The 27,091-nt window shown below is 47.5% G+C and overlaps 1 protein-coding gene across 5 annotated transcripts in view; it reads right to left on the bottom strand.

Annotated features, from left to right (window-relative positions):
- TACC1 (transforming acidic coiled-coil containing protein 1) overlaps window positions 1-27,091 on the bottom strand; it is a 622,141-nt gene that overhangs the window by 368,788 nt on the left and 226,262 nt on the right. For 3 of the 5 annotated variants that reach the window (XM_086943655.1, XM_086943656.1, XM_086943658.1), the window contains exons 1-2: window positions 8,117-8,797; window positions 3,881-3,990 (exon numbers count right to left, since the gene is read on the bottom strand). In XM_086943655.1, coding sequence (XP_086799781.1) covers window positions 3,881-3,990; window positions 8,117-8,253 — 247 coding nt within the window. In that variant the 5' untranslated portion in view covers window positions 8,254-8,797. Of the gene's footprint in view, window positions 1-3,880; window positions 3,991-8,116; window positions 8,798-27,091 lie in introns of those variants that run through there. The other 2 variants (XM_086943657.1, XM_086943659.1) reach the window with 1 other exon arrangement.

The following is a 27,091-nucleotide window of genomic DNA, read 5'->3' as shown; positions in this document are numbered from 1 at the left end:
ACCGGTTAGCGACCTTGCCGTCCGACTTAATTATTAGAATGCATTTAATTTTCAGGATGTTTAGATTAGGTTAGGAAACACGCTGTACTAGATATTTGTTAAGGTTAGCCCATCATACAATGGCAAATTGGATGTCAAATCTAATGTTCTGAAATGTGCATTTAATAATTGTCAAAATGTTTATTTTATTAAAATTTTCATTTTATTTCATATTTTAATAAATACGGCCAGGGGGGCCCTGTCCCCCTGACTTCCAAAGACCCATGTCTTGACTTGTTGAATTAAGTAATGCATTTTGTGTAGTAAGGAGGGGGGTGGCCGGTAGTCCCAGACCATGCTCACTGACGCACGGAGTGGGGGGGGGGGGGGGGGGGCGGGTTGGATTGTCGGTGGCAACGTTTGAGGAGAAGTCTGGAAAAACAGCGCATTCCTTTAATATGATTGTACTTCCCCATATCCCTCTGCACGGGACACTTCTGCCAGCCTCGGCCTGCGCTGAAGGGAATTAGTGCCGCAGTACGAGAAGGGTCTCTCCTTTCACAGGCTGCCCGGGAAACTGGGGAGATGCTAGGCCGCAGAGCCCTGAAGCTTCACATTACAGCTGAATACAGAGTATTAATGAAAGTTTCAGAAGGACAAAAAGTGCAACTTCCTCATTAGTAAGACTAAGTGGGCGGGTCCAACTGGTCTGGGCCCCACCCACCACGTCTCGACCCACAACCCTAGATCGGTCTCTCACTGCAGAGAAGCGAAGAAAAGGAATGTTTCTGTTATCGCTGTATTTAATGTCATTCAGCCGCACCCTATACCAGCTGCATATCGAGCAACTAAGCACATTGTCAGTGCGTGGGAAACAGCCACAATGCTTACTTAGAGAGACACGAAGAAGGGATACCTACTTAAACTCTTTGAAAAGAAAAATACTGTCTAATTAAATGTGAATAAAATGTTTAAAGAACAACAAGTGAGAAGAAATTGCTGAACGATGATAAAAGACATTGTTGGAAGTTGTGCTGCGTGCTAAACCTCTTTGATTCAGCGCAGACAAGAGACTCCACCAGAATGAATACATTAAACATAGGTCAAACTTGCACAGGTCAAACTGAGGATATCAAGAAAGTTAAAACCTTTGATAACAATCAGAACTTTAGACATGTTGTTCAAGCTCTGATGTTTAACATATTATTCTATGGCAATGACCTTCTGACTGGCCTTTACTAAAGCCAGGCTTGCACCCTAAAAACAACACTCCAAGCTCAGTGCCTCTTGTGGTGGACATCTGGAGGAAATGCCACATAAATCCAGTGCTAAAAGAGCTCAAACGGCTTCACTGGAACCACAGTACTCTTACAAGCTCGCCTAAATTACCTATGAGCAGGGCCACTGGAATAATGCGGCAGGAGAAGGATGAATTATGCGGTAGGGTTGACTAAATTATGAAGCAAGAAAGCACAAATTATGCAGAGCAACATAGAACATTTTTTAGATGGTATTACTTCCTCATTTTGGCATTTTTACACAAGTTAGCACTGTCTGTGCAAAGGTTTCACCCAGTTAGTACTAGTTTAAACATCCAAATACAAAAAAGTGACATGGTGACCTAGTCAATCTTAGAAAAGGGCCTTCCATTGCGCTGAAACATGTCAACATTTTTACTAACTTTTGATCCGTATGAGATAGAAGCAAAATTGATTTGGTCATAATCTGTAGATTACGTAGCAGATAATGGCCTATGTGGCAAATGAGACATTCCTTAATTATGCAGAAATCGCCTGGGAATCCCATAATTCCAGTAGCCCTGCTTAGAAGCAGTTAATCTACACACAAATATTTCTGAGTAAGGTTGCGCTTCTACCAGCAAAAGTGCTTCATTCTAGAAGTCCCTAAACGAACACACAAAATACTGGCTAGCACTTTCTCCAGGGAGGCCCAGAAACTATGGCACTCTCAACCCTTAAGGAAAGCTCTCCTTCAAACATGAACTCAAAAGATTCTTGCCTACCCGTAATATCACCAAGTTATGCCCGTATTTGACCATGTGATTCATACACTAACCCTGCCTTTCTAATGTGCTGCTCACTATTTCCAAATTCAATATAGCATGTAAATACTCAGACACTATATTTGCCAATTGTGACTTATTCTAAGTAATGTATGCACAACAGTGACAAATTTTCTTCAATGGTGGTTTACAATCACCTGCATATGGAATGACCTGCCACCAATCTTTACTTGCCAAGCGATCCTGGCTCATTTCAGTATATTATTACAAGTTAAATGTTGTACATATCTAACAAGTTTATACCATGTGCTCCTCTGCTATTGCAAGGACCAGTCTCCCTAACTTTACCATGCCAATGATCCTTTACTTGCAAGAACAACTTTCTTGCATTTGCCTTTAATGTTATTATATGGGCACATGGCTATCTAGAAAGATGTTTTTTCAGTCCACCCGTTTTCTGTGTATTGCAATTGTGCAGTTCTCCCAAGTCCTTCAGGCCTGGTCGGTGCTATAAAACACCCTGTGAATGAATAAATCCTCTCTTCAAGAGAAGCAAGAAATAGAACATGTCTACTGAATGGATATCTGAGTCAGTGAAAACTCAATTTGTGTAATGTACAAAATCAAGAACCTGTAATTTGCAGGTTACTCCTGCATCTCTGTAACAAACACATCAGTCCAATTGGTTGATCCAAATTGGGTTATCCTAGTAGAATTTAGACCTGAAACCTGCTCAGTACAGATAAAGCTCAGCATAAACGATCTGTGTTATCTTTCCAATAATGGTAGCTGAGGTCTACTGAATACATTTCTATCTCTGCATCTGAAGCATCAACATACCGAGCTCCCTTTCTTGCTGCCTCACTTGATGAAGCCATCACAACATATCCATGGGAAAATGTTCTACTGTGAAAGTCTGTGGGCTACCTCAGCGACACGAGTTCAGATTTCAGTGCCTAACTCCGCTTTTTACCTCTAGTTTGACGTGGAGACTTGAGTTGATTAATATGAACACCTATTACCCTGCACATTTCAGAAGTTTTTTTATTGTTAATTTTGGCCTACCCAAGAAAGACTTCATAGCATTTGTGTCATCACTTAGCAGGTGGATAAAAGTGGTAATTATGCTGGCCTAGTCTCAGGCAGGGAAATCACTAGCTGGGACTGTTCAGGCTCACTCCACCAGAGGAATGGCGGCTCATGGGCAGAACGGAGCATCAATTGTGGCCACAGAATAATAATCAGTATGAAAGTCCAACTATTAACAGGAGTTGTTTTCCCGTCATAATAAAGAATGTGTTTGCATTGTCTCCTGGTTTTGTTTAGTATTTTGTTTGTGACAGGGTTGCAAAGAAGTTGATTTGCTTTGGTAGTTCTGCAAAAGGAATGGCACTTGGAGAGCAGGTGAGTAGGCAAACCCTCGATTATTTGCCAGACACATTCATTTCTCCAATTCTGCATTCTTCGTCCCTTTACTTTATTCACTCCCTCATGCTCTCAGTCTTCATGATGGAGATGGGAGATTAAATATTATAGGATGATAGGGGAAAGTTTATCCCCCTTACATAGTGGGTGGGTCGTAATAAAAGGAAAGGAATAACAACTAGCATGGGAAGTGTGCTGTTTGTAGGGCAGGGCGTACTATTTTAAAAGTAAGTAATGATTAAAACAGAGGCACCCCTACGTGGAACTCGGAGGAGAGTTATGCCTAGAATGAAAAAAGAAAAACTAACAACCATTGAAATATACAGCTATTGTTCTCTGGTGATGTAACCAGAGGTCGACAAGCCTCAGAGCACAGCGGACACCTGCAGCACAACCAAATAAATTAAAATACAGCGCAGGGATGGTGAGCGAGCCATGCAAATATGTACTCACCGTGAGCTTGGGGCTCCTGCGGCCCCGGGGGCGGGTCGTAGGGCTCGCGCACTGGAGATGGAACTGGAGTTTCCGCCTCAGGTGTGTCAAAGTTACCTTCAGAGTCCGAGCTGTTGGGAGGAGGGAGAAAAACAAGGTGAGCGACTCCTGTCAACAGCAGCCTGACGCATTCTTCGCATTCCAGAGCTAGTACTCCGCTGACACACTGATCCCAGACTCCAGCCAGGCTGGAGCGAAGAGGGCGCGAAACATGCTGCGGCTGGGGAAAGCGTTTTAACCAGCAACACAAACAACAAAACAATATTTTACTGCGGGGCTGTCCAACGTCAGCCCAGGAGGGTTGGCTCGAGCCATCCCTTTCCGCTTTCCACATAAAATAAGTGTACAAACAATGAATCTAATGTAACTTAATTACCTAGTCAATGGTCACCCTGAGAAGGACCGAGAAGGGCCTGGAACTGGCCCTCCTGGACCAGAGTTGGACACCCTTGGATTTTACTTATTTGTATTTTAAAATACCTGTGAGTTTAGACGTGTTGCTGAAGTTCTGGGTGGTGTATTATTTGTACATAAGGGTTTCAGCATCTCTAAGTGCCCAATGCAAGGGTTTCTACATCACTTAGGACATCACATATGATAAACTATAAAAGCTTCGACCAGGCATTGGTATGCAATGGTAAGCCCATTGTACAGTTTAACTGGACGCCTTTCGGTTGCCAACTGATGTACTTAAGAGGATAACTGATATCAGGAAGGTGAAACGTTTGCCTATAGTGCTTACATGTGTAAAAACTGCAAAAAAGATGAAGTTGTACTGCCCAAAAATGTACCACTTTTATTTATTTTTTCAACTTTATATAGCTCAGAAATGGCCCAAATGCATCATAGTGCTTAACAACAGTAGCATGAAACACGTGTACAGCGAGTTACAGTTACAATAATTACATTCACAAATTTGCATTGGTATATGCGACTAGGGCAATTGCTGCAGATTGGTCAGAGGCCGTACACAGTTCAAGCATGGACTAAGATGGTGGGGACACATACGGAAGGTAGTTCGTATCCTGGTGGAGAGAGTACTTAAGCACGGTCAAAGGTGTTTAGCGAACTGCCTGCCCAATAGGAGGAGGTTGATGTACTTTTTGAAGGTGACAAGGAAGGTGGTTAGGCGGTGGACGGGAGGTAAGGAGTTACAGACAGGGCTGGAGTCGGGGGTCCACGCGGGTGGACGGCGTCCACCCACTCTTTTCACAGGGTGGACGCCGTCCCCCCTCCTAAGAAGCTGGGCCCACAGAAATATGCTTTACTTGTCCCGGTGTAATTTTCATACACCGGGACACATTCAGCACGCGACGTCATGAGGTCATTTGCATATTGTCCGTCCCCCCACTTCTTTTTATAGGACTTGTGCCCTGGTTACAGATACTTCTGGCACTCCTGGAGAATGACGGGTGCATGTACCATTCTCGGCTGAAGGTGGTGGGAGCAAGGATTACATCATATTACTTGCAGCTTAATGATGTCAACCCTGCAGCATAATCTGTTCCTCTCCTGATACATAATTACAATAGCCTTGGGTGTAACATTCAGGGTGAGTGCCTGGTCAAGCAGTGGCTGAATCAACAGGGGGCACATTCCTAGCAGAGGATGTGTCCACTCATCAGTGGTGCACAGTTAACACCATTGTTAGACTATTACAGGTTATGTGGCATTTTTGTTTGTCATGTAATGTATTTCAAACTTTTTGATTATTTTGTCACTTTCGTAATATTTTGTCTTTAAGCTGGTACAGAATGTTGTTGACTGGAAGCCCAATTTTTGGGTTCATGGTGCCAGAGAATTGGTTTTATAACTCGATTTTTTGTATAAGGTTATTTTAGGAGTGAAATATACAGGTTTGAACAGAATTTACCATTTCATTCATATTTCTGCTAAACTAAATATATTTTTTTTAAACCGAGATGCAGCCTACAAAAAACTGGAATGTACATCTCTTCAAGACACATCCATAATGAGGTAGATTCGGTCAGATAACAAAAAATCCAGTCCCCAGCAGAATTTAAGATGTGGATCTTAGGGCAAAGCCTGCGGTTTGGGGTCCTAAATTTGCTATTTTAGACCTTCTGGTCAGAGCAGGCTACCCTGGCTACATCAGTCTGCCTAATACCAAGTGTCCATCAATCCACAATGTGAAGCCTCCTGCAAACAGTCTTTCAGCCACCTCTCTGGACCGGCTTTGTACCCTCCAATGTTTGCCTTCATCTAGCTGTTGAGTGTCTCATCTCTATGGCCTAGCTGTGTTACATCCACTCAAAGATGGTACAAGTTCTGGAATTCAACCATACAAGCTCTAGTGCCTAGATGTGCCAGCTCTATGGGCAAGCCATGCCAGACCGATGGGAAAGACATGCCCCACAAAGGGACAACCTACAGGGAAGACATTTATGTATATGTTGGAAGGTGTAAGGACACATCCATGCCTCCACTTTGAGAACTCCACCCCCTGACCTTGCAGCCTATAGGGATTTGTAGCTTAGGCTTCAGTTGTCAGGCACTCCACACCATGACGACAATTCTTGGGGCGGGTCATGCTATTTCCATGGCCAAGCATACAGTCTATATTAGATAATGATATCTCCAGGTGCTAAGTGTGACGTGTCTCTGAGGTGTGCAAAGGATGGCTGGGTTTAAACTGGAATGGCATGGGGAGCAAAACAACGATGGGTTTAGGCCCAGATCTCTGTGCTGGGGTGAATGTTTGAAATTTGACATTCTGCCCGTCAATTGTTCTTTTTGCAAATCCCTGAGTTGGGCAGTGGCACCAAGGTGGACTGACCATACCACTTTCACATGCCATCTTGCCTCCATGATCTGTCCACAGTCAAGTCAAGTCAAAAAATTTGTATAGCGCACTACATACCCAGAGGGTCTCAAGGCGCTTGAGGAAGGGGGAGGGATGTTTACTTATCGAATATCCAGGTTTTAAGCTGTTTTCTGAAGGCAAGGTGGTTTCAGTATTCAGTATTCAGTATTCAGGGGCCAACTGTGTGACTTCCAAAGGGTACCTGTACAATTTGGATGGGGAACCTGTGCAACCTAGATTAGTGTATATGCAGCCTTCAGGGACTGACCGCACAACCTATAAAACGCCTCAACTGAAAAAAAAGTAGTTCCCTTGGTGAGCAAGTGAGTGAGTAGAAATTACTTGTCAGCACAACTATTACCATAGAATGTAAAATTAGAGGACCCTAACAAGCCCCTGTGGAGAGGGGGCGGGAGGCAAGCAAAGCCAATTAACACATGCGCAATATATGGGAGACCCTGGGTCCCTCTTCACATCCGGAGGGGGGGGGGGGTGTCCATCATTTTGCGACATGCCACTAACAAGTTTGTAACCCGCTTTTGGCGCTGAATAACATGATTGGCAAACGAGGCCCGGGGGACAAACCAGGCAATACTTTAGCAATCCTTTGCCCAAGTGCTGAAGCAAAAACGAATGCTGCTGTCTGACTTATTGATTTAATAAAAAGCAGTCCTCGGACCCGCTTACTTCTGCTAACCAATCCACTTAGCACGAGTCCCTCTGTCCTCGCTATTTTTATCTGGACTCTCGGCAGCCATGCCACCTCTCGTGCAGTCTTTCTAGAGCTGCTCGCGCATACAGAGGACACAACATCCATTCCACAGATGCATTCCTTTTCCGGGGTCGTCATCCTTACTGTCATGGGCAGCGCGTGCACCGAGCTCTGCAAAGCCACGGGTATCTTAGGAGCCCACCCCACTACCGCATCTACTCTTGAAATGGGCATGTATGTTATGTGTATGTTCTGTGACCATCGTGAGCATTTAATGTGCCCATTCCTCCGGAGTCGTGACTCTAAACAAGATAAAGAATGCACGTGCCACATCACACCCTCCTTCTTGCAACCTCCGCCAACCAGAGCCCACCATGGCATCTATCAGCGCTGCCCAACAGCCCTACCACCTGCTGTGTTAAAGATGGAAACAGATACTAGGGCACGCACATAGATGCTGTACGGCAGATAAACGGTTACATCAGATAGTAAAAACATCCAAGCCGTATACAGAGAAGAAACAGAGGGCACTAAACTGCATCGTTAAGTTGCGACCACACTGGCTACACAGGGGCGCGCGCTATACTGAGCGTGAGAGATCACAAACAGCAGCTGTGTTGACACGAACCTTGTGACCTCCGGCAGAACTCGCTGTACTGACCTCAATGATTTCTCCTCCGCCTGTTGGTCGTCGTCTTCCTCCTCCGGCTCCTCCTGCCCTGCGCCTCCACGGACAGCAGACCACGTCCACTTGGCCCACTGCACTGGCGATAGGATCTGCCACGGGCTGTACGCCATGTTTCCGAGCGAGAAAACCCCCCGAAACCGTCCCTTCTCTGGTCCTCTTTCAAAATGGAGGGAATGTGAAAAATCTAAAGAGACAGCGCCTGTCGGCGGAGCCGCGGATGTGGTTAGACGAGAAGCGTCAGGTTCGTGCAGCTCGCAGCTTCCTCCTTGGCAGCCTGGAAGAGGAAGACGAATGTGTGGGGGCAGTTAAGGCAGCGCTGTGCGAGGCGGAGTGCAGCCTGCGACTGCACCACTGCATCTCCCGAAGGCTGCTACATTCAGCCTGCCTCACTCCCACAAGTGACTACCACCGGCCGCCCCCTCCCCCAGGAGGCTGGAACATTCAGCTCCCTCGCACACTCATTCCCGCCCTCCCTAGGGGTCTGACTCAGCCAGCTTGTCTCACTCTCACAGGTGACTACCACAATCAGCAGCCCCCCAACAACTCTGTAGAGAGTGCAATGAACTTCCACAATCAGCACCAATTTCCCACACGCAACAGCAACCACACTGTGTCTGTGTACTGCCCAAATCTGCGCCAATTTCTCACCCCCACATGATTGCAGACCACAGAATGCTGTTCAATTAAGCGCCAAGTTTCCCATTCCCTCAGAACTGCACATCAACATGGGGCTATTTCTACAATAAGCAATCCCCCAGCAGCAGGTGACTGGCAATCAGCGCCTCTCCCTCGCAGCACCCTCTCCACATAACTCCAACATCAGTCACCGCCCTCATTTCCCAAAAGCGACACACATGGGGCTACCAAATTCACCACCTTCCGTCCCATACGCACGCCCTGGCACAGGCAATCTCAGCAGTCAGCATCCCTTCCTCACTCCCAGGACACCTCACGCCCAGACTGCCCGAGGGTGCGCCCTTTTCTCACGCCATGGGAACATCCAGCCGGACTGCCAGAATCAGCTGGCCGGAAGATAGCTGGAGGCAGCTGCGAGGGGAGACATCCCCTTCCCAGACCGTACTACTCTGGATGGGGCTGGGGAGGTGTGCCAGTAAGGCTGCTCGGCTTCTCGTGCTGAAAAAGTCGCTCTATCTCCCCACAGAAGCCCAGGCTGTGCACTCGCCCTGGGAAGGAGTGATGCGACTTCAAGCAGAGAAAGTTGCATAAAGCCGGAGTGAGGGCAGGAATGCAGAGTGCGACGAGTGATGTCAGAGGGCCGCTCAGTATCTCCAGCCAACCCTGACGGAGGCTGATGTTCACTGCAGACACTGGCGTTTTGTCTTTGCTGTTTTAGTGCTTGTCCCCGGTTTAAATTTGCGATCAGTTTCCTTCAACTTCACAGTTTATTGGCAGGTGTATCCAACCCGCCCATCTGCCTGTGTACTCAGAGTGTGCATGTATTGTTCGAACTGGAGCCGTTGCTGTTATGTTCACATACAGGCGAAATTTCTTCGTAATAATGCAAGAGAATCGTGAGTTGGGAGCCAAACGCCACTATTGGTGAAGTAAGGGTGCTAGACAGGGCTTTACTTTAAATGAAAAACACCGTGGGGTCTCTTAAAGGGGCGTGGCTGATGTAATTAGGACATGCCTTAAAAAGTAAGTTACAAATATGTGCTTAGCATTGTGTGCTGCCGACTGGTAATTTGCTGCTTCTGTTATTGCATCCTGATATATAAAACATGTAAAATTACACCTACAAAAATCCAGTCCTATTGACTTAGCCAATTGTTGTTAGTTGCATAAGAAACATAAGCAACAACTATGGCTTCAGTTTTTAGAATTTTGAAAATGCTTCGGTTCTGAAATTATGAGACTGTGAAAGAACTATAATGAGTCTCTTTGAAGTTACCACAAAGGCAGTAAAAGGTGGTACTGTTGCAGAGTTAAGTTTTTTTGAGGGTGAGGGCAAAAATAGAAAGCCCCATAGAAACTGTCCAAGGACCTGCTTTTAGGTCTCACCTACGCGGCGCGCAAGCGTTGCATAGGAGGGACCGCTTGGCATAGCTCTGTACTTTCTTGGAAACATATGCATGTTTTGCACTGTTTGCAATGAGTACTCGTGCATGCAGAGCGTTTGCCTTGCGGGAGCGAGCAGCGGCGCCATCTGTTTGCAATTATCGCGCCTGCCGCTGCTCGCTCCCGCAAGGCAAACGCTCTGCATGCATGAGTACTTTTAAACTTTAACGGCTGCAGCTGTCTTTCACCGCTTGTTGAGATTTACAAAGTGCGATTAAGTTGAGTGATAAACCTACCATTTTTACAGAACCACTTCCCTAAAAACAGTGATAAAAAAATTACTCTCACCACACTATAAGAGCGATCTATAGTCCATACAAGGCCAAATCCCAATGCACTCAAATTCGGATTCTGTGCGGATTTTACTGCGCCAGGCTTTAAGGTCTGCATTCTTTTTTAGCCCAACGCTGTCTCTTTGTGGGCAGGGCTTGTTGCTAGTTGTTTTGCCCTCTGCTCTGCATTTGAATGTGTGTGAAAGTCGCACTCTGCTTAACTTAGCTAGTTCGATAATTCGATATGTGTGCAATGTCAGATTGGTGTCTGCTAGCAACCTTGAAGAAACTGAAAGTGGCCTAGCCCCTGAAAGCAGCTAGGACTCTGACATGCATCAACTGTGAGAGGTACACCGTTATTGCATTTTAATCAGTTATATACAATATACATTTTGACAGATTTAGTTCATCTGTTTCATACAATACATAAGCACTGTTATATCAACAATACAAATTATACAAGCCAATTATATACAATACATTTCAATACATAACCCAATGCATTTCGGAACTGAGTGTTCCTTCGTCGGGGGTTCTGTTGAGACACAAAGATAATGGGAAACATATTACTTCTGATGCCTGATATATAAGGTTAGGATATCAACATAATTATGTACATATCAGGCATCAGAAGTAATATGTTTCCCATTATCTTTGTGTCTCAACAGAATCCCCGACGAAGGAACACTCATTTCCGAAATGCATTGGGTTATGTATTGAAATGTATTGTATATAATTGGCTTGTATAATTTGTATTGTTGATATAACAGTGCTTATGTATTGTATGAAACAGATGAACTAAATCTGTCAAAATGTATATCGTATATAACTGATTAAAATGCAATAACAGTGTACCTCTCACAGTTGATGCATGTCAAAGTCCTAGCTGCTTTCAGAGGCTAGGCCACTTTCAGTCTCTGTTCTGCATTGACAGTAGTGCTAAAGGTGGACTGGGCGCTGCGGCAGCAGGGTTGCAGACTAGGGTGACCAACCTTCCGTAAATTTCACAGACTGTCCATAAATTGGACCTCACGTCCGTTGTCCATGAAGATCCTTTTAATGGACGCCGTAATTTTAGCCTTGCAGGGAGCAGAGCTGTTTCCCTGTGAGAGGCCTCAGCTCCCTAAAGGGGCCGCCTCACACTTATGCTCCAGCACAAGAGCACTGGACTGGGAAACAAGGGAACCCTACTCACTCAGAGCCTGGGCATAGAGATAAAAAGGCAAACAACAGCTCCTGTTGAATCACACAGAAAAACTCTTGGTAGAAATAACGCACAATGGCGATGTGGGGGGTGGGCTGGGTGTCAAAAGAGAAACTCTTTATACACGTATTTGGTATAGTATTTCATTACCATCTTTATATAGACATTTAGAAAAACGTATTTCAATATACATAAAAAAAATCATAAATAAATAAACAAGTGTTGTGTGTGTTCCAGTGAATTATACCATAGAACCTATGCTACTCTTAGTGACATTACTGTGGTATATACAGAAAAAGGTATCTATTTTACATTTGTATCATTAAAGAAAAGCCGACCATGTAGTGAATATACAATTAGGTCAACAACAATTTGAACCATTAGAAACTGTTGTTATGTGGTCTGCCTCTTTGTATTGTCGACGACGTTTCGACCCGTAGGGATGAAGGGTCTCATCAGGACTGAACAGTGTAGGGACACCCTTGGGCTGGCTCTATCAGAACACGTACCTGCAAACTTCACCCTCACCCTCACACCTCTGTGAGTATTTCCTTTCACTAAAATATCACAGTGCCACCTCTTTTCAAAATTGCAGGGCAGACCCTCTTCAGGTGTCCCTACACCAGAGGTCTTCAAACATTTGGATGCTGAGACCCCCGTGTCAACATTTTGAGGCGTAAGGACTGCCTCCTGATAAAAATTGCTAAACCTGTAGGCAGGGCTACTAGAATTATGAGGTGGGTGAGGACCAAATTACGCAACAGGCTTGACTAAATTGTGTAGGAAGAAAATGTAAGTGATGTTATGTGATGCCGCATATTTTGGGATAGCATTACTTCATTATTTCGACATTTTTTACACACAGTAACACTGAGGAAAGATGTCATCCCATCTGTGTAGGAGAGTAGGGTCTGCTATCCTATGGTCACCCCAAATTTTTGCTTTTTGCTTCACTGGTTTAAGACTTAATGTGGCTGTGGGCCTGCTAATCAGACCCACAGCCTGCTGTTCTCTCTCTAAATTACTGCCAATGCACTTTAGGTGCATTACAAATTGGAACTGGGTCACCTTATTAGCCCCTGTAGTAGTGTACCCTAGGTACCCAGGGCATAGGTGTTTCCAAGGCCTACCAGGGGCTGCAGCATGTATTGTGCCACCCCTGGCCGGGCCTCCATATTTGACACAACTGGCTGATCACTCAGCTGGGGTAAGTTGGTGTAATCACCTCTTGCTTAGGTACAGTATGCCTGTGCCTAACCCTAAACTGGACACATATGTTCCTATCAGCCACTCCTATGGAAGGCCTCATCAATCCTGGAGGCAGAGTGCTTGGAAATACGTGAGATGGTGCTCTAGCATGAGCTGAGCCTGTCTGCAGCTGTCGGGAACCACTCCCTAAGCTGTTCCGGGATATTGCCATACCATATACTCTTAAGTGCATTATAATCCTCGCGGTTAAATGCTATCTTTGGTTTGGCTTTATCAAAACATGTCAAGTAAGGTGTCATACGAATTGGAATACTATCCCCTCGACAGTTCTGTCGACGGGGATAACATTCCACCCTTCTAGAGGGACACGACATGTGCGTAGCCTTAACCCCGGTTAAAGTTAATCAGAGCCTCAGCATCACAAAATGGATGCTGCCACCACAGACACGAGTCTGGCCTCCTGCTGCTGACCGAAACTCGGCAGATGGTGGCCTGGACAAAGGGTTTCCTGCCTTGGGAGGTGCGAGCACCACCCCAGACAGGGTTTTGTGTATTGGGTAGGACAGGGCTGAATAGAATCAGACATGCCCGGGGCACACAAGGTGTCCCCATGCATAGGCCAGTCCAAACCAGTCCTGGGACTTTCCAGACCCAGGGCTGGCGAGGAGCTGGACAAAGGAAAGGGGGTGTAACCGCCCCCCTTCCTGGTTCCTCCCAGAGGAGGGACCTAGTAGGTGATCCACCCCTCAGATTGGGAATAAGAGTGGGAGCAGTGCCATTCCACAGCAGATCATCCTGAAATCAACTTGAAATACAGAAGAAGACTGGACTTCGACATTCTGCTGCTCAGAAGACTGAAGAGAATCTCCCTTGTGGCCTAGGAGTGGCCACCCTGTGAACACAGGCACCAACCAGCAACTCGACGTCTGCTTTGCCGCCGCCTCCCGCCGGAGCCCGAGCCCAGAGCCCGACAAGACCCAGACTCCCAGACCTCACAGAGCCCGATCCACAGTCCCTGCAAAGAAGGGACCCGTGGAGGCACCGAGTGATGTGGGACCGGACATCTTGAAAGACACTCGAAAAGCTGACTGCGCAGCATCTGAGGCATCCTCGATGTTTTGCTTTGGGGACCGAGAACCCCCACCATTGAGCAGCCCTTGCACCGAAGATCAGCCCCCCAGCATCTCCACGATCTGCGTGGGGCCCTTTTGCATTGTGCCACTCGACGCGCCATCCCGGCCACTAGCCACGTGGTCAGCGGCCATCTTTACGACAAAACTGACAAACTACACAGCAGGTCTGGTTGCTCCAGACCTACCCAAGCTCCTGTGAAAAGGAGCACTCGCTCTGACCTTGCTGGTCCGAGTGTTAAGCATCTTTCGATTCTTGCGTGGCTTGCATTAGCCAAGGCCTGTTTGCTCCGATCAGGTCGCCGACACCGCCAACAGCGAGAAGCCTGCGTGGGACAGCTCGTGACTGACTCCTGGACGTCCTCGACCCCCGGTGTCCACGTGGCTGCAGAGAGAAGCTACCTGACAACGCCTGTTTGCACCCGACATCGCCTGGTTCCAATCTGGTTCCAGGGTAGTCACTGGCTAGTGACTTTGAACATTGTCCCCTCTGCCTTCAGGTCTTCATCACTTCAGATCCACCTTTGGATCCACCGGAACTCTTCACATCGAGCCGCCTGCAGCATCTTCAGCTCCAAGCACCATCGACCAGCGTGACGAAACCCGACACTACTTCGACCCTGTGCACCCGCTTCCTGTGGGTGAGGTAACTCAGCTTCGCCGGTGTTCCTACACTGGTACACATCTCAAGGGCCTGTGTCTTAAGTCTCAGCGTTCTAGGTCACTCGGAAGGTTCCTAACTCTTTAACTTTGTACTTTTTACGCACCATAGACTTTACATTGGAAAGTGCGTGCACTTTGAACACTGCATCCGAGTCCCGCGGGCCTTTCCCGACTTAGTCATTGATAGTCTCGAATAGCTCCAGCGATTCCCAAGGCCCTAGGCCTGTTCCCATTCCGATTGGTATCTCTTATACCACTTTCTTAGTATATGGTTTAGGTGGCCCCTAGGGCTCATCCATATTGTGCAACTTTTGTGTATTTTAAACTGTCTTGTGATTTAACGTTTGTGCTTCTGTGCTCATAAAGAGTCCAGGGGATTTTATAGTTAATAAATCAATATATATTTTCAATATATATCTGTGTGGTGTCCCTTTCATTTGGTATTCAAGGGGGTTGTGTATGGTATTACAGCTGGCTTCACATGCCTTTCAGAGTTTAGCCTAAGACTGCTTTGTCCACGTTACCACTAGGATAACTGGTCTACAAGGTTGAATTACAACCAATCATCATAAGGGTTGCTTGGCATGGTACAAAGTGATCACTAAGAATTAGTGAGCATTATATACCAGGCCAACTTCTCACATTGGTGGCAGCGGTGGGATCTGAGCTTGCTGTTGTTTTACCATTACAATCTTTGAGATTATCATTTGAAAGATCATACAGGTACCTGCTAGGTACATATAAAACAAGACTAGTATACTTAAGTTCTACTGAACTTAGTTGTTGTAGAGTAAAGGGAGTAGCACACCCTAGCTACAACTACTAGATAGGTTTAGTAGGTAAACACCAGTGTAGGTAGATTGCAACACATCCACCCACACTAGAGCAATGTCTGGAGCAGAGGGTTCCACTGGGAACATCCCTGTTGAGAGTGACCCTCCAAGGGCACCATCCAAATTTGCTATTTTTTCCTTTAAGGAATTAAGACAGCTTTGTGTCTTAAGGGGTCTGAAGACAGGGCCTTCCCCTACTACAGACCACCTAAGAGAGCTCTTAGACCAGTCTGAGACTCTAAAGCCCTCTAAGGCAAACCCCACAGGGGATGCTGAAGGAGGCCATCCTTCAGAGGATGACACTGTAGACACCCCTGGTCCTATCATCCTGGTAGATGAGGAAGCCCCCATCACTGGAGCTCCTCAGGTAGACGAGGAGGAAGAGGAAGAAGAGGAGGAGGGGGGAAGCAGTGAGTCAGATGATGACAGAAATAGTCAGGTGCTGGTCAGTAGACTGAACCAGGCTAACTTAAGCCTACTTGGGAATGAATCTGGTAACAACCCATTCAGACCCCCAGGTGGACTTAACCAGAAGCCTAGGAGGAGGAGGACTCACTCATGTGACTCTGACAACTCCCATGCTTCTAGAGGCTCTCATGGTCACTCCAGAAGGGAGATGACTAGCCCTCAGAGAAGGGAACATGAGGCCAAAATGAGAGAGGCTGAGCTTAGGATCCAGAAGCGAGAATTAGAGGTTGCCCTGGTCCAAGAGAGACTTGCTAGAGCAAGACAGCCTAGAGAGAGTGGGGTAATAGAACCCACTGGTGGCAGCAATATCCACAAGGATAAAGACAGGTCTTTTGATAACAGAAACCTGAGTAAGATTGTGCCCCCCTACAAAGCTGGGGATGATATCCATAAATGGATAACTGCAATGGAGAGAGCCTGCAGAGTACAGCAGATCCCTCAAGAGCAGTGGGCAGCAATCTTGTGGCTCTCCTTTGAAGGTAGAGGCCGAGACAGACTCCTCACAGTTAGTGATGGGGATTCTAGAAACTACCTGGTCCTGAAGAGTGCTCTGATTGATGGGTTAGGCTTAACCACTGAACAGTACAGGTTAATGTTCAGAGATACCCAGAAGACACAGACTCAGGACTGGTCTGAATTTGTTGAGTGTGCCACTAAGGCTCTGGAGAGTTGGTTGCTGGGAAGCAAGGTTACAGACTATGAAGGATTGTATAATTTGCTGATGAGAGAACACATTTTAAATAATTGTCAGAACCAGCAGTTGCATCAACATTTGGTTGACTCAGATTTGACCTCTCCCCAAGAATTGGGAAAGAGGGCAGATAAATGGGTAAGAACCAGAGTTAAGCAAAAGAACCAGAACCAGAACCAAGGGGGTGACCAGAAGAAAACAGACCAGAAGGGTGGGGAGCAGAAAGCTAAAGACCAGAAGTCTTCAACAGGGCCCCAAAATGATACAGAGGGTGGGTCCCAAACATCCAAGAAGAAGAAGAAAGAAGGTCAGAAGAAACCCTGGTGTAAAACTTGTAAAAACACCTCTCACTGGACAAGTGAGTGTAAAAAGGGTGGAGCCCCCAGCACTGCAGCCCCTAAGGCAACTGCACCCACTAGTACAGCTAGCAGTGCTGGTCCACAAACCAAGGGGGTAGTGGGTATCACCTTGGGAACTGAAGGAGATTCTGACCTAGTCAGAACCCTTACTCAGGCTGTTCTGATTTGTGAAGGGGACATAGATTTGACCCCTGACATAAGTCCCAGTAACCTGGGCAAATACAGACAGACGCCTTTGATTAATAACAAAGTGGCTCAAGCTTACAGGGACACATGTGCCAGTGTCACTATGGTGACACCTAACTTTGTGGACCCTGGACAATACATGCCAGGTGATAATTACCTGGTGACCAATGCCAGCAATGTCACTACTACACATAGTGTGGCACTTGTTAACTTTTCCTGGGGAGGGGTAACTGGCCTAAAAAGAGTTGTGGTTAGTGCTGATCTCCCAGTTGAATGTTTGTTGGGCAATGACCTGGAGAACTCTCTATGGCCAGAAGTTGAGTACAGGACTCATGCAGAGATGTTAGGGATATCATCACATGTCCTTGCTGTGACCAGGTCACAGGCCAAAAAGTGCCTCTCTGAACCTCAGGTCTTGGATCCTGGAACAATGGACCAAGCACCTTCCAAGAAGAAGAACAGGAGGGTAAAGGCTGTGCCTTCCCAACTGCCTGCAAGTGAGGATCAAGCTTCACAGGAAGCTGGTCCTGAGACCCCTGAAGGAACTGTCTCTGACGAACTTGAACCTGATCAGGTTGAGTTTCTGGGGACAGGGGGACCTTCTAGGGCAGACTTGGGGCAGGCTCAGTTAACCTGTCCTTCTCTTGAACCCCTCAGACAGCAGGCTGCTGCTGAGGCTGCTGGGAATGCTCAAGGTGCCCATAAAGTTTATTGGGATGAAGGACTCCTTTACACAGAGGGTAGAGACCCCAAGCCTGGTGCAACCAGGAGGTTGGTTATACCTCTGCAATTTAGGGGTTTCCTTCTCACCTTAGCCCATGATATTCCTCTAGCAGGACACTTAGGCCAGAATAAGACCTGGGACAGGCTTGTCCCTCACTTTCACTGGCCCCATATGTCTGAAGACACCAAGGAGTTTTGTCGCTCCTGTGAAACCTGCCAAGCCAGTGGTAAAGCAGGTGGAACAACAAAGGCCCCCCCTGATACCACTACCTGTGGTAGGGGTTCCCTTTGAAAGAGTGGGGATTGATATTGTAGGTCCAATGGATCCCCCTACAGCATCTGGGCACAGATTCATACTGGTGGTAGTGGATCATGCCACCAGGTACCCAGAGGCAATTCCACTTAGGACCACAACAGCTCCTGTTGTGGCCAGGGCCTTACTTGGAGTTTTCTCCAGAGTGGGGTTTCCTAAGGAGGTAATATCTGATAGAGGTGCCAACTTCATGTCAGGATATTTGACAGCTATGTGGAAGGAATGTGGTGTCAACTACAAGTTCACCACTCCTTATCATCCATAATGTAATGGGCTTGTTGAGAGATTTAACAAGACCCTAAAGGGCATGATTAAAGGATTACCTGAAAAGCTCAGGCGAAGATGGGACATCCTACTGCCCTGCCTTTTGTTTGCTTACAGAGAGGTCCCTCAAAAGGGGGTTGGCTTCAGCCCCTTTGAATTGTTGTTTGGGCACCCTGTAAGAGGACCCCTGTGTCTGGTGAAGGAAGGATGGGAGTTACCTCTCAAAAAGCCTAAGCAAGACATAGTGGACTATGTACTTGGTCTCCGCTCCAGGATGGCAGAGTACATGGAAAAGGCATCCAAAAACCTTGAGGCCAGCCAAGAATTACAGAAAGCTTGGCATGACCAAAAGGCTGTCCTTGTTGAGTTTCAGCCTGGACAGAAGGTATGGGTGTTGGAGCCAGTGGCCCCAGCAGCACTCCAAGACAAATGGTCTGGACCCCATACAATTCTGGAGAAGAAGGGAGAGGTTACCTACTTGGTGGACCTAGGAACTCCCAGGAGCCCCCACAGGGTGCTCCATGTCAACAGATTGAAGGCATATGTCAGCAGGGAAGACATGGGCTTGCTCATGGCTACAGATGAGGGACAGGAGGAAGAGAGTGACCCTCTCCCAGACCTGCTCACTCAGAACCCTGAGGATGGCTCAGTTGATGGTGTGGCCTTAGGTGGCAGCCTCACTGAACATCAGCAACATGACTGCAGACAAGTTCTACAGGCATACAGGCATATGTTCTCATTGACACCCAGTCAGACTAACTGGTGTACACATGCGGTGGACACTGGTGACAGTCTTCCTGTAAAGAGCAAGATTTACAGGCAACCTGACCACGTCAGGGACTGTATAAAGACTGAGGTGCAAAAGATGCTGGAATTAGGTGTTATTGAGCCTTCAGAGAGCCCCTGGGCTAGCCCAGTGGTTCTGGTCCCCAAACCTCACACCAAAGATGGCAAGAGAGAAATGAGGTTCTGTGTGGATTACAGAGGACTCAATGCTGTCACCAGGACAGATGCACACCCTATTCCAAGGGCAGATGAGCTCATTGACAAGTTGGCTTCTGCCAAATATTTGAGCACATTTGACTTGACAGCTGGCTACTGGCAAATCAGGTTAGCTGAGGAGTCTAAAGCCAAGACAGCATTTTCTACCCCTAGTGGGCATTATCAATTTGTGGTAATGCCCTTTGGTTTGAAAAATGCACCTGCCACCTTCCGAAGGTTGGTGAATCAAGTCCTTACTGGGTTGGATGACTTTTGAGCAGCATATCTGGATGATATTGCTGTCTTTAGCTCCACCTGGGAGGATCACCTGGTCCACCCGAAGGAAGTGCTTGAGGCTCTGCAAAAGGCAGGCCTCACTATCAAGGCAACAAAGTGCCAGATAGGGCAGAGCAAGGTTGTATACCTGGGCCACCTTGTAGGTGGAGGCCAAGTTCAACCACTGGAGAGTAAGATCCAGACCATAAAGGGCTGGTCCCCTCCAACTACCCAGACTCAGGTCAGAGCTTTCTTGGGCCTGACTGGGTACTACAGGAAGTTTGTTAAGAACTATGGGTCCATTGTGACTCCTTTTAATGATCTGACATCCAAGAAGATGCCCAAAAAGGTTCAGTGGACAGAAGTCTGTCAAAAGGCATTTGATAACCTGAAGAAGGCCATGTGCTCTGCACCTATCCTGAAGAGTCCTGACTACTCAAGAGAGTTCATTGTCCAAACAGATGCTTCTGAGTTGGGAGTGGGAGCAGTGCTTTCACAGCTTAATGTAGATGGCCAGGACCAGCCCATTGCTTTTATTAGCAGAAGGCTGACCCCCAGAGAGAAACGTTGGTCAGCTATAGAGAGGGAGGCCTTTGCTGTGGTGTGGGCCCTGAAGAAGTTGAGACCATACTTATTTGGCACTCACTTCAAGATTCAGACCGACCATAAGCCCCTCTTATGGCTTAATCATATGAAGGGTGAAAACCCCAAACTACTCAGGTGGTCCATTTCCCTACAGGGGATGGACTTTACAGTGGAGCACCGCCCAGGGACTGACCATGGCAACGCAGATGGTCTCTCCAGGTACTTCCACTCAGAACATGAAGACACAACTGGTCAAGGTTAGTCTAATGTCCCTGCGTTTGGGGGGGGGGGTTGTGTAGGAGAGTAGGGTCTGCTATCCTATGGTCACCCCAAATGTTTGCTTTTTGCTTCACTGGTTTATGACTTAGTGTGGCTGTGGGCCTGCTAATCAGACCCACAGCCTGCTGTTCTCTCTCTAAATTACTGCCAATGCACTTTAGGTGCATTACGAATTGGAACTGGGTCACCTTATTAGCCCCTGTAGTAGTGTACCCTAGGTACCCAGGGCATAGGTGTTTCCAAGGCCTACCAGGGGCAGCAGCATGTATTGTGCCACCCCTGGCCGGGCCTCCATATTTTACACAACTGGCTGATCACTCAGCTGGGGTAAGTTGGTGTAATCACCTCTTGCTTAGGTACAGTATGCCTGTGCCTAACCCTAAACTGGACACATATGTTCCTATCAGCCACTCCTATTGAAGGCCTCATCAATCCTGGAGGCAGAGTGCTTGGAAATACGTGAGATGGTGCTCTAGCAGGAGCTGAGCCTGTCTGCAGCTGTCGTGAACCACTCCCTAAGCTGTACCGGGATATTGCCCTACCATATACTCTTAAGTGCATTATAATCCTCGTGGTTAAATGCTATCTTTGGTTTGGCTTTATCAAAACATGTCGAGTAAGGTGTCATACGAATTGGAATACTATCCCCTCGACAGTTCTGTCGACGGGTATAGCATTCCACCCTTCTAGAGGGACACGACATGTGCGTAGCCTTAACCCCGGTTAAAGTTAACCAGAGCCTCAGCATCACAAAATGGATGCTGCCACCACAGACACGAGTCTGGCCTCCTGCTGGTGACCGAAACTCGGCAGATGGTGGCCTGGACAAAGGGTTTCCTGCCTTGGGAGGTGCGAGCACCACCCCAGACAGGGTTTTGTGTATTGGGTAGGACAGGGCTGAATAGAATCAGACATGCCCGGGGCACACAAGGTGTCCCCGTGCATAGGCCAGTCCAAACCGGTCCTGGGACTTTCCAGACCCAGGGCTGGCGAGGAGCTGGACAAAGGAAAGGGGGTGTAACCGCCCCCCTTCCTGGTTCCTCCCAGAGAAGGGACCTAGTAGGTGATCCACCCCTCAGATTGGGAATAAGAGTGGGAGCAGTGCCATTGCACAGCAGATCATCCTGAAATCAACTTGAAATACAGAAGAAGACTGGACTTCGACATTCTGCTGCTCAGAAGACTGAAGAGAATCTCCCTTGTGGCCTAGGAGTGGCCACCCTGTGAACACAGGCACCAACCAGCAACTCGACGTCTGCTTTGCCGCCGCCTCCCGCCGGAGCCCGAGCCCAGAGCCCAACAAGACCCAGACTCCCAGACCTCTCAGAGCCCGATCCACAGTCCCTGCAAAGAAGGGACCCGTGGAGGCACCGAGTGACGTGGGACCGGACATCTTGGAAGACACTTGACAAGCTGACTGCGCAGCATCTGAGGCATCCTCGACGTTGTGCTTTGGGGACTGAGAACCCCCACCATCGAGCAGCCCTTGCACCGAAGATCAGCCCCCCAGCATCTCCACGATCTGCGTGGGGCCCTTTTGCATTGTGCCACTCGACGGTCCATCCCGGCCACTAGCCACGTGGTCAGCGGCCATCTTGGCAACGAAACCGACAAACTACACAGCAGGTCTGGTTGCTCCAGACCTACCCAAGCTCCTGTGAAAAGGAGCACTCGCTCTGACCTTGCTGTTCTGAGTGTTAAGCATCTTTCGATTCCTGCGTGGCTTGCATTAGCCAAGGCCTGTTTGCTCCGATCAGGTCGCCGACACCGCCAACAGCGAGAAACCTGCGTGGGACAGCTCGTGACCGACTCCTGGACGTCCTCGACCCCCGGTGTCCACGTGGCTGCAGAGAGAAGCTACCCGACAACGCCTGTTTGCACCGGACATCGCCTGGTTCCAATCTGGTTCCACGGTAGTCACTGGCTAGTGACTTTGAACATTGTCCCCTCTGCCTTCAGGTCTTCACCACTTCAGATCCACCCTTGGATCCACCGGAACTCTTCACATCGAGCCGCCTGCAGCATCTTCAGCTCCAAGCACCATCGACCAGCGTGACGAAACCCGACACTACTTCGACCCTGTGCACCCGCTTCCTGTGGGTGAGGTAACTCAGCTCCGCCGGTGTTCCTACACTGGTACGCATCTCAAGGGCCTGTGTCTTACGTTTCAGCGTTCTAGGTCACTCGGAAGATTCCTAACTCTTTAACTTTGTACTTTTTACGCACCATAGACTTTACATTCTAAAGTGCGTGCACTTTGAACACTGCATCCGAGTCCCGCGGGCCTTTCCCGACTTAGTCATTGATAGTCTCGAATAGCTCCAGCGATTCCCAAGGCCCTAGGCCTGTTCCCATTCCGATTGGTATCTCTTATACCACTTTCTTAGTATATGGTTTAGGTGACCCCTAGGGCTCATCCATATTGTGCAACTTTTGTGTATTTTAAACTGTCTTGTGATTTAACGCTTGTGCTTCTGTGCTCATAAAGAGTACAGGGGATTTTATAGTTAATAAATCAATATATATTTTCAATATATATCTGTGTGGTGTCCCTTTCATTTGGTATTCAAGGGGGTTGTGTATGGTATTACAGCTGGCTTCACATGCCTTTCAGAGTTTAGCCTAAGACTGCTTTGTCCACTTTACCACTAGGATAACTGGTCTACAAGGTTGAATTACAACCAATCATCATAAGGGTTGCTTGGCATGGTACAAAGTGATCACTAAGAAGTAGTCAGCATTATATACCAGGCCAGCTTCTCACAATCAGTACACGTTTATAACCAAAAAACAGCAATTAACATCAGGCCTTCCACTCCTCAGGAATAGGTGCTGCCACATTAGAAACTCACCTGACCCTGGCCAGGAGAAGCAGGGGTCCCTAAAAAACCAGACGCTTTTGTGCAGAGTTAAGCAGGTTACCCATGCAGCTTTCCTCTCACCCCCCTCCCTTCCATCCGTCTCTCCTCTCCTAACCCCAGATCCCTCTCTCACTTTGCAGGCCATTTTCTTTTACCCCTTTTTACAACTTCTGAACTCTCCCCATTCAACCTCTCACTTCACCTTTAATCACCTCTTGCCATTCTGTCTTTTCACTGCCCTCATCTCTAACAGTCTCTGACATTTATCTCATGGCCTCTCTGGTCCCGTCACCTCCCGCCCCCCTCAGCACTTCTCATTCACCTTGTCTCTCCATTCAAATGTTTGTCTATTTGTATCTTACACCTGTCCAGTCCCCCCATTCAACTTTCACATCTCCCCTTTGTTCTAACAGAAGCCCTCAACTTTGGCTCACACTCACTTCTCGCGTGTCCACACTTCTCTTAGATAATTCACATTTCTCCTCATCAATTGAATTCTCTCACTGCCTTGCTGTCCTCTCTCATCTCTCCTCACCAAGCATACAGATCGGACCCGTATGTTCCTCTCGGCCTGTTCCACTCTGCTTATTGTTCCCTAATTCAAGGAGGCATGAGTTGTCTGTCTCACTGTTTTGAAGCAGGCCGCGCAGTTATGGAACTTGCACCCTCCTTTGCTCTGCTCCACCAAGAATCTATTATCCTTTAGGAAGATATAAAAGCCTTTCTCTATGCTCTGTAGGTTGCTCCATTTGGCTGGTTCTCCTTCTCCTTCTGTGTGTTTCTCATTTGCCTACAGGCAGAAGATGGTTATTAACCCCAGGACATCTTTTGGTAACAGTAGCACACTACAAATGCAAATAATAATAATAGCCAGAAGCAGGGGAGTCACTAGACCAGGAATTCAAAGGGGACTAACACTCCCAGCCAGGGCTGGTCCTAACACTGGTCGAACACGGTGCAACAGTCTTTTTTGGTGCCCCACCCCAGTTTCCTCCTTCTCCATGAATTCCTTCACTGCCACTCACCAACGATGCACCTAATCTCTCTATAACACCTTTCTGACAAACGTTTAATTTTTTTATAGCGCTACTCATAGTTTACTCACACTCAGTTCTGTGATCTGCATGGTACACGTTCTTTGTAGCAGGCACATTAACCCTCTGCACAATGTGTAGGTGACAAGAGTGCCTATGTGAGTGCACGGTGAGCGATGCAACAGTGCGAGAGTAGGGTAAGAGGAGGGACTGCAGGGTGAGTGAGGTGGCGTCTGAATTTGGGTGCGGATGCAAGTTCAGAATGGGACGAATTAATGTATGATTACTGATGGGCTTGTTTGAGTGAGTTGCATATTGAGCAGTGAGGGGGACAGGTGAGTGAAATGTCACATGAGTTCAGGATGCGTAGTTTACTCGTGTGACTGCAGAATGAGGTATAGGGTGAACAGCGCAAGTACATTGTGAGTGCAGAGTGATCACTGTGAGTGCAGGGTGAGCGGGTGAATGGTGGGAGTGCATGGTTATCAGGGTGAGTGTGAAAGTGAAGGGCGAGAATGAGGAGCGAGTTGTCTGAATGCAGGGTGCATTCCCAGACACTTGAAATAACTCAGCATGTTATTGACGGCAGCGTAGGGTTTAAGATCTAAGTTAAACTATTGCGGCATTAATCGGGGATCGAGGGTAGAGGAAATAAATAATGTGCTGATCCTGCAACAAACTTACAGTCCTATGGTTAGGGTTGCCAGCAGATTATGTTGATGGCCCAGTCGGTACAAAAATAAACACCTAAAGCTGAATTTTCAGCACTTATCTGTGCATACTTCCAGCAGAAAATATAAAGAAAAAGCACTTTTAATTGTGTTCTAGGGCTGCCTCAATGATCCATGACTGACAAAGAGCAAAAAGACAGAAAAGTCACATAATGTATGCATACATACTTTTGTATTTAAAAGTCTATTTAGTGTCAAGAGGAGGTCTTTGTAGTCTCTTTAAACAAAACAGGCAGGCATTTTTCTTTTGGCAACCCTACTTTATATTCCTCTTCATTAAATGCATTCTCACACTACAGCAGTAATTGTAAAATACAAATGTAAGGAACAGGCAGAGGGGGCCCAGGGGGTACTGGAACCTGAAAAGAAACGAAGCCTCTGTAACCTGTTTACAAAGGCATGTAAATATGCAAATGGTCTTTAAAGACCTGTGAAAAACTCGGGCGGCTGGAGATGACTCCAGACATAGCCGAGCCCACAGCAGCTCGAGTTTCACTGCAGCAGCAGCCGGGCTGAGAGACACACGAGGAAGGAGGGAGGCTGAAGCCCTTTGGCCTGGACTGAAGTATGACTGTGAAGGCGCGACCCCCTTTGCATTGCTCCACGCCCCCCCTGGGGGTCGCGCCCCACAGTTTGAAGACCTCTCCCCTGCACTGTTCAGTCCTGAGGAGACCTTACATCCCTACGGGTCGAAATGTCGTCGACAATACAAAGAGGCAGACCACATAACAGTTTCTAATGGTTCAAATTGTTGTTGACCTAATTGTATATTGACTACATGGTCGCCTTTTCTTTAATGATACAAATGTAAAATAGAAACCGTTTTCTGTATATACCACAGTAATGTCACTAGGAGTAGCATAGGTTTTGCTGAGTGAGCTGCCCTCCCTGCTCTCCACCACTGACCCGACTTCTTTGCGATGAAGAGCCTTACCTGAGAGCCTCTTTTTCTAGGTGAACAGCAGCAGCAGGGTCCACAGTTTCTGACGTACATGGGAGAAAAGTAAAACTGGAACTCGAATGTGCTGGCGCTAGTAGATTTTGTTGTGCAGGACCCCGCTTCCATTCTACCTGGCGTCCTGCTTTAAACTTAAGCCTACATCTGTTCCGATAGTATCTCCCTAGCCTCCGAGGTGCTATCTCGGAAAGATGCTACCAAAGGGCTCAAGTCCAACAGGGGCCGCGGCACAACGGTGTCGACTGCAGGGACAGCAGGGGCTGCCTCAAAGATCTCTGCGGCAGCATCGATCCCCGAAAAACATGACACACAGGACGCCGAGAATCTCCAGCCTGCAAATGCGACTTTGACCGGCAAAAGCAGCACGGTCGGTCGCAACAATAAACAAACGCTGCCTGCATTGTTCAAATCCCAGTCCTCTAAGAGCAGATCCTCAGTCAGCAATTCTGCTGCAACAAAGCGCTCTTGTGCTGCTAAAACCTCTCCTTCTCTTATGAACATATCAGCTCCCTGCTCGAGTAAGGGGTATCCCTCCATTATATCTCCTCCATTATTAGTCTTGCCTGTAACAGTACCAGCTACTCCCACAGGAGTGCAGTCTTCTCAGTCGCTCCTCGCAGGTAGTGAATCCGATTGTATAGCTGCTGGAGGACAAATCCAATTTAAATCCAAGGCTTATTGAAACTGTACAGCCACCTGCTGGAGGCGATCACTTGGAATACTTGGAGCTTAACAGGGAGGATGACCCATCAGACAAGTTTTTTTCATTATCAGATGCGACTATTTCTTCTGAAGAAGATGCCCAAGACAGAGATTGGGCTGCTGATGCTAGTATCACCAGTAGTTTCC

Source organism: Lissotriton vulgaris, chromosome 11, assembly GCF_964263255.1.
Source record: "Lissotriton vulgaris chromosome 11, aLisVul1.2, whole genome shotgun sequence".
Lineage (NCBI taxonomy): Eukaryota > Metazoa > Chordata > Amphibia > Caudata > Salamandridae > Lissotriton > Lissotriton vulgaris.
The sequence above is the reverse complement of the archived record's forward strand: the minus strand, read 5'-3'. Positions and strand labels throughout refer to the sequence as shown.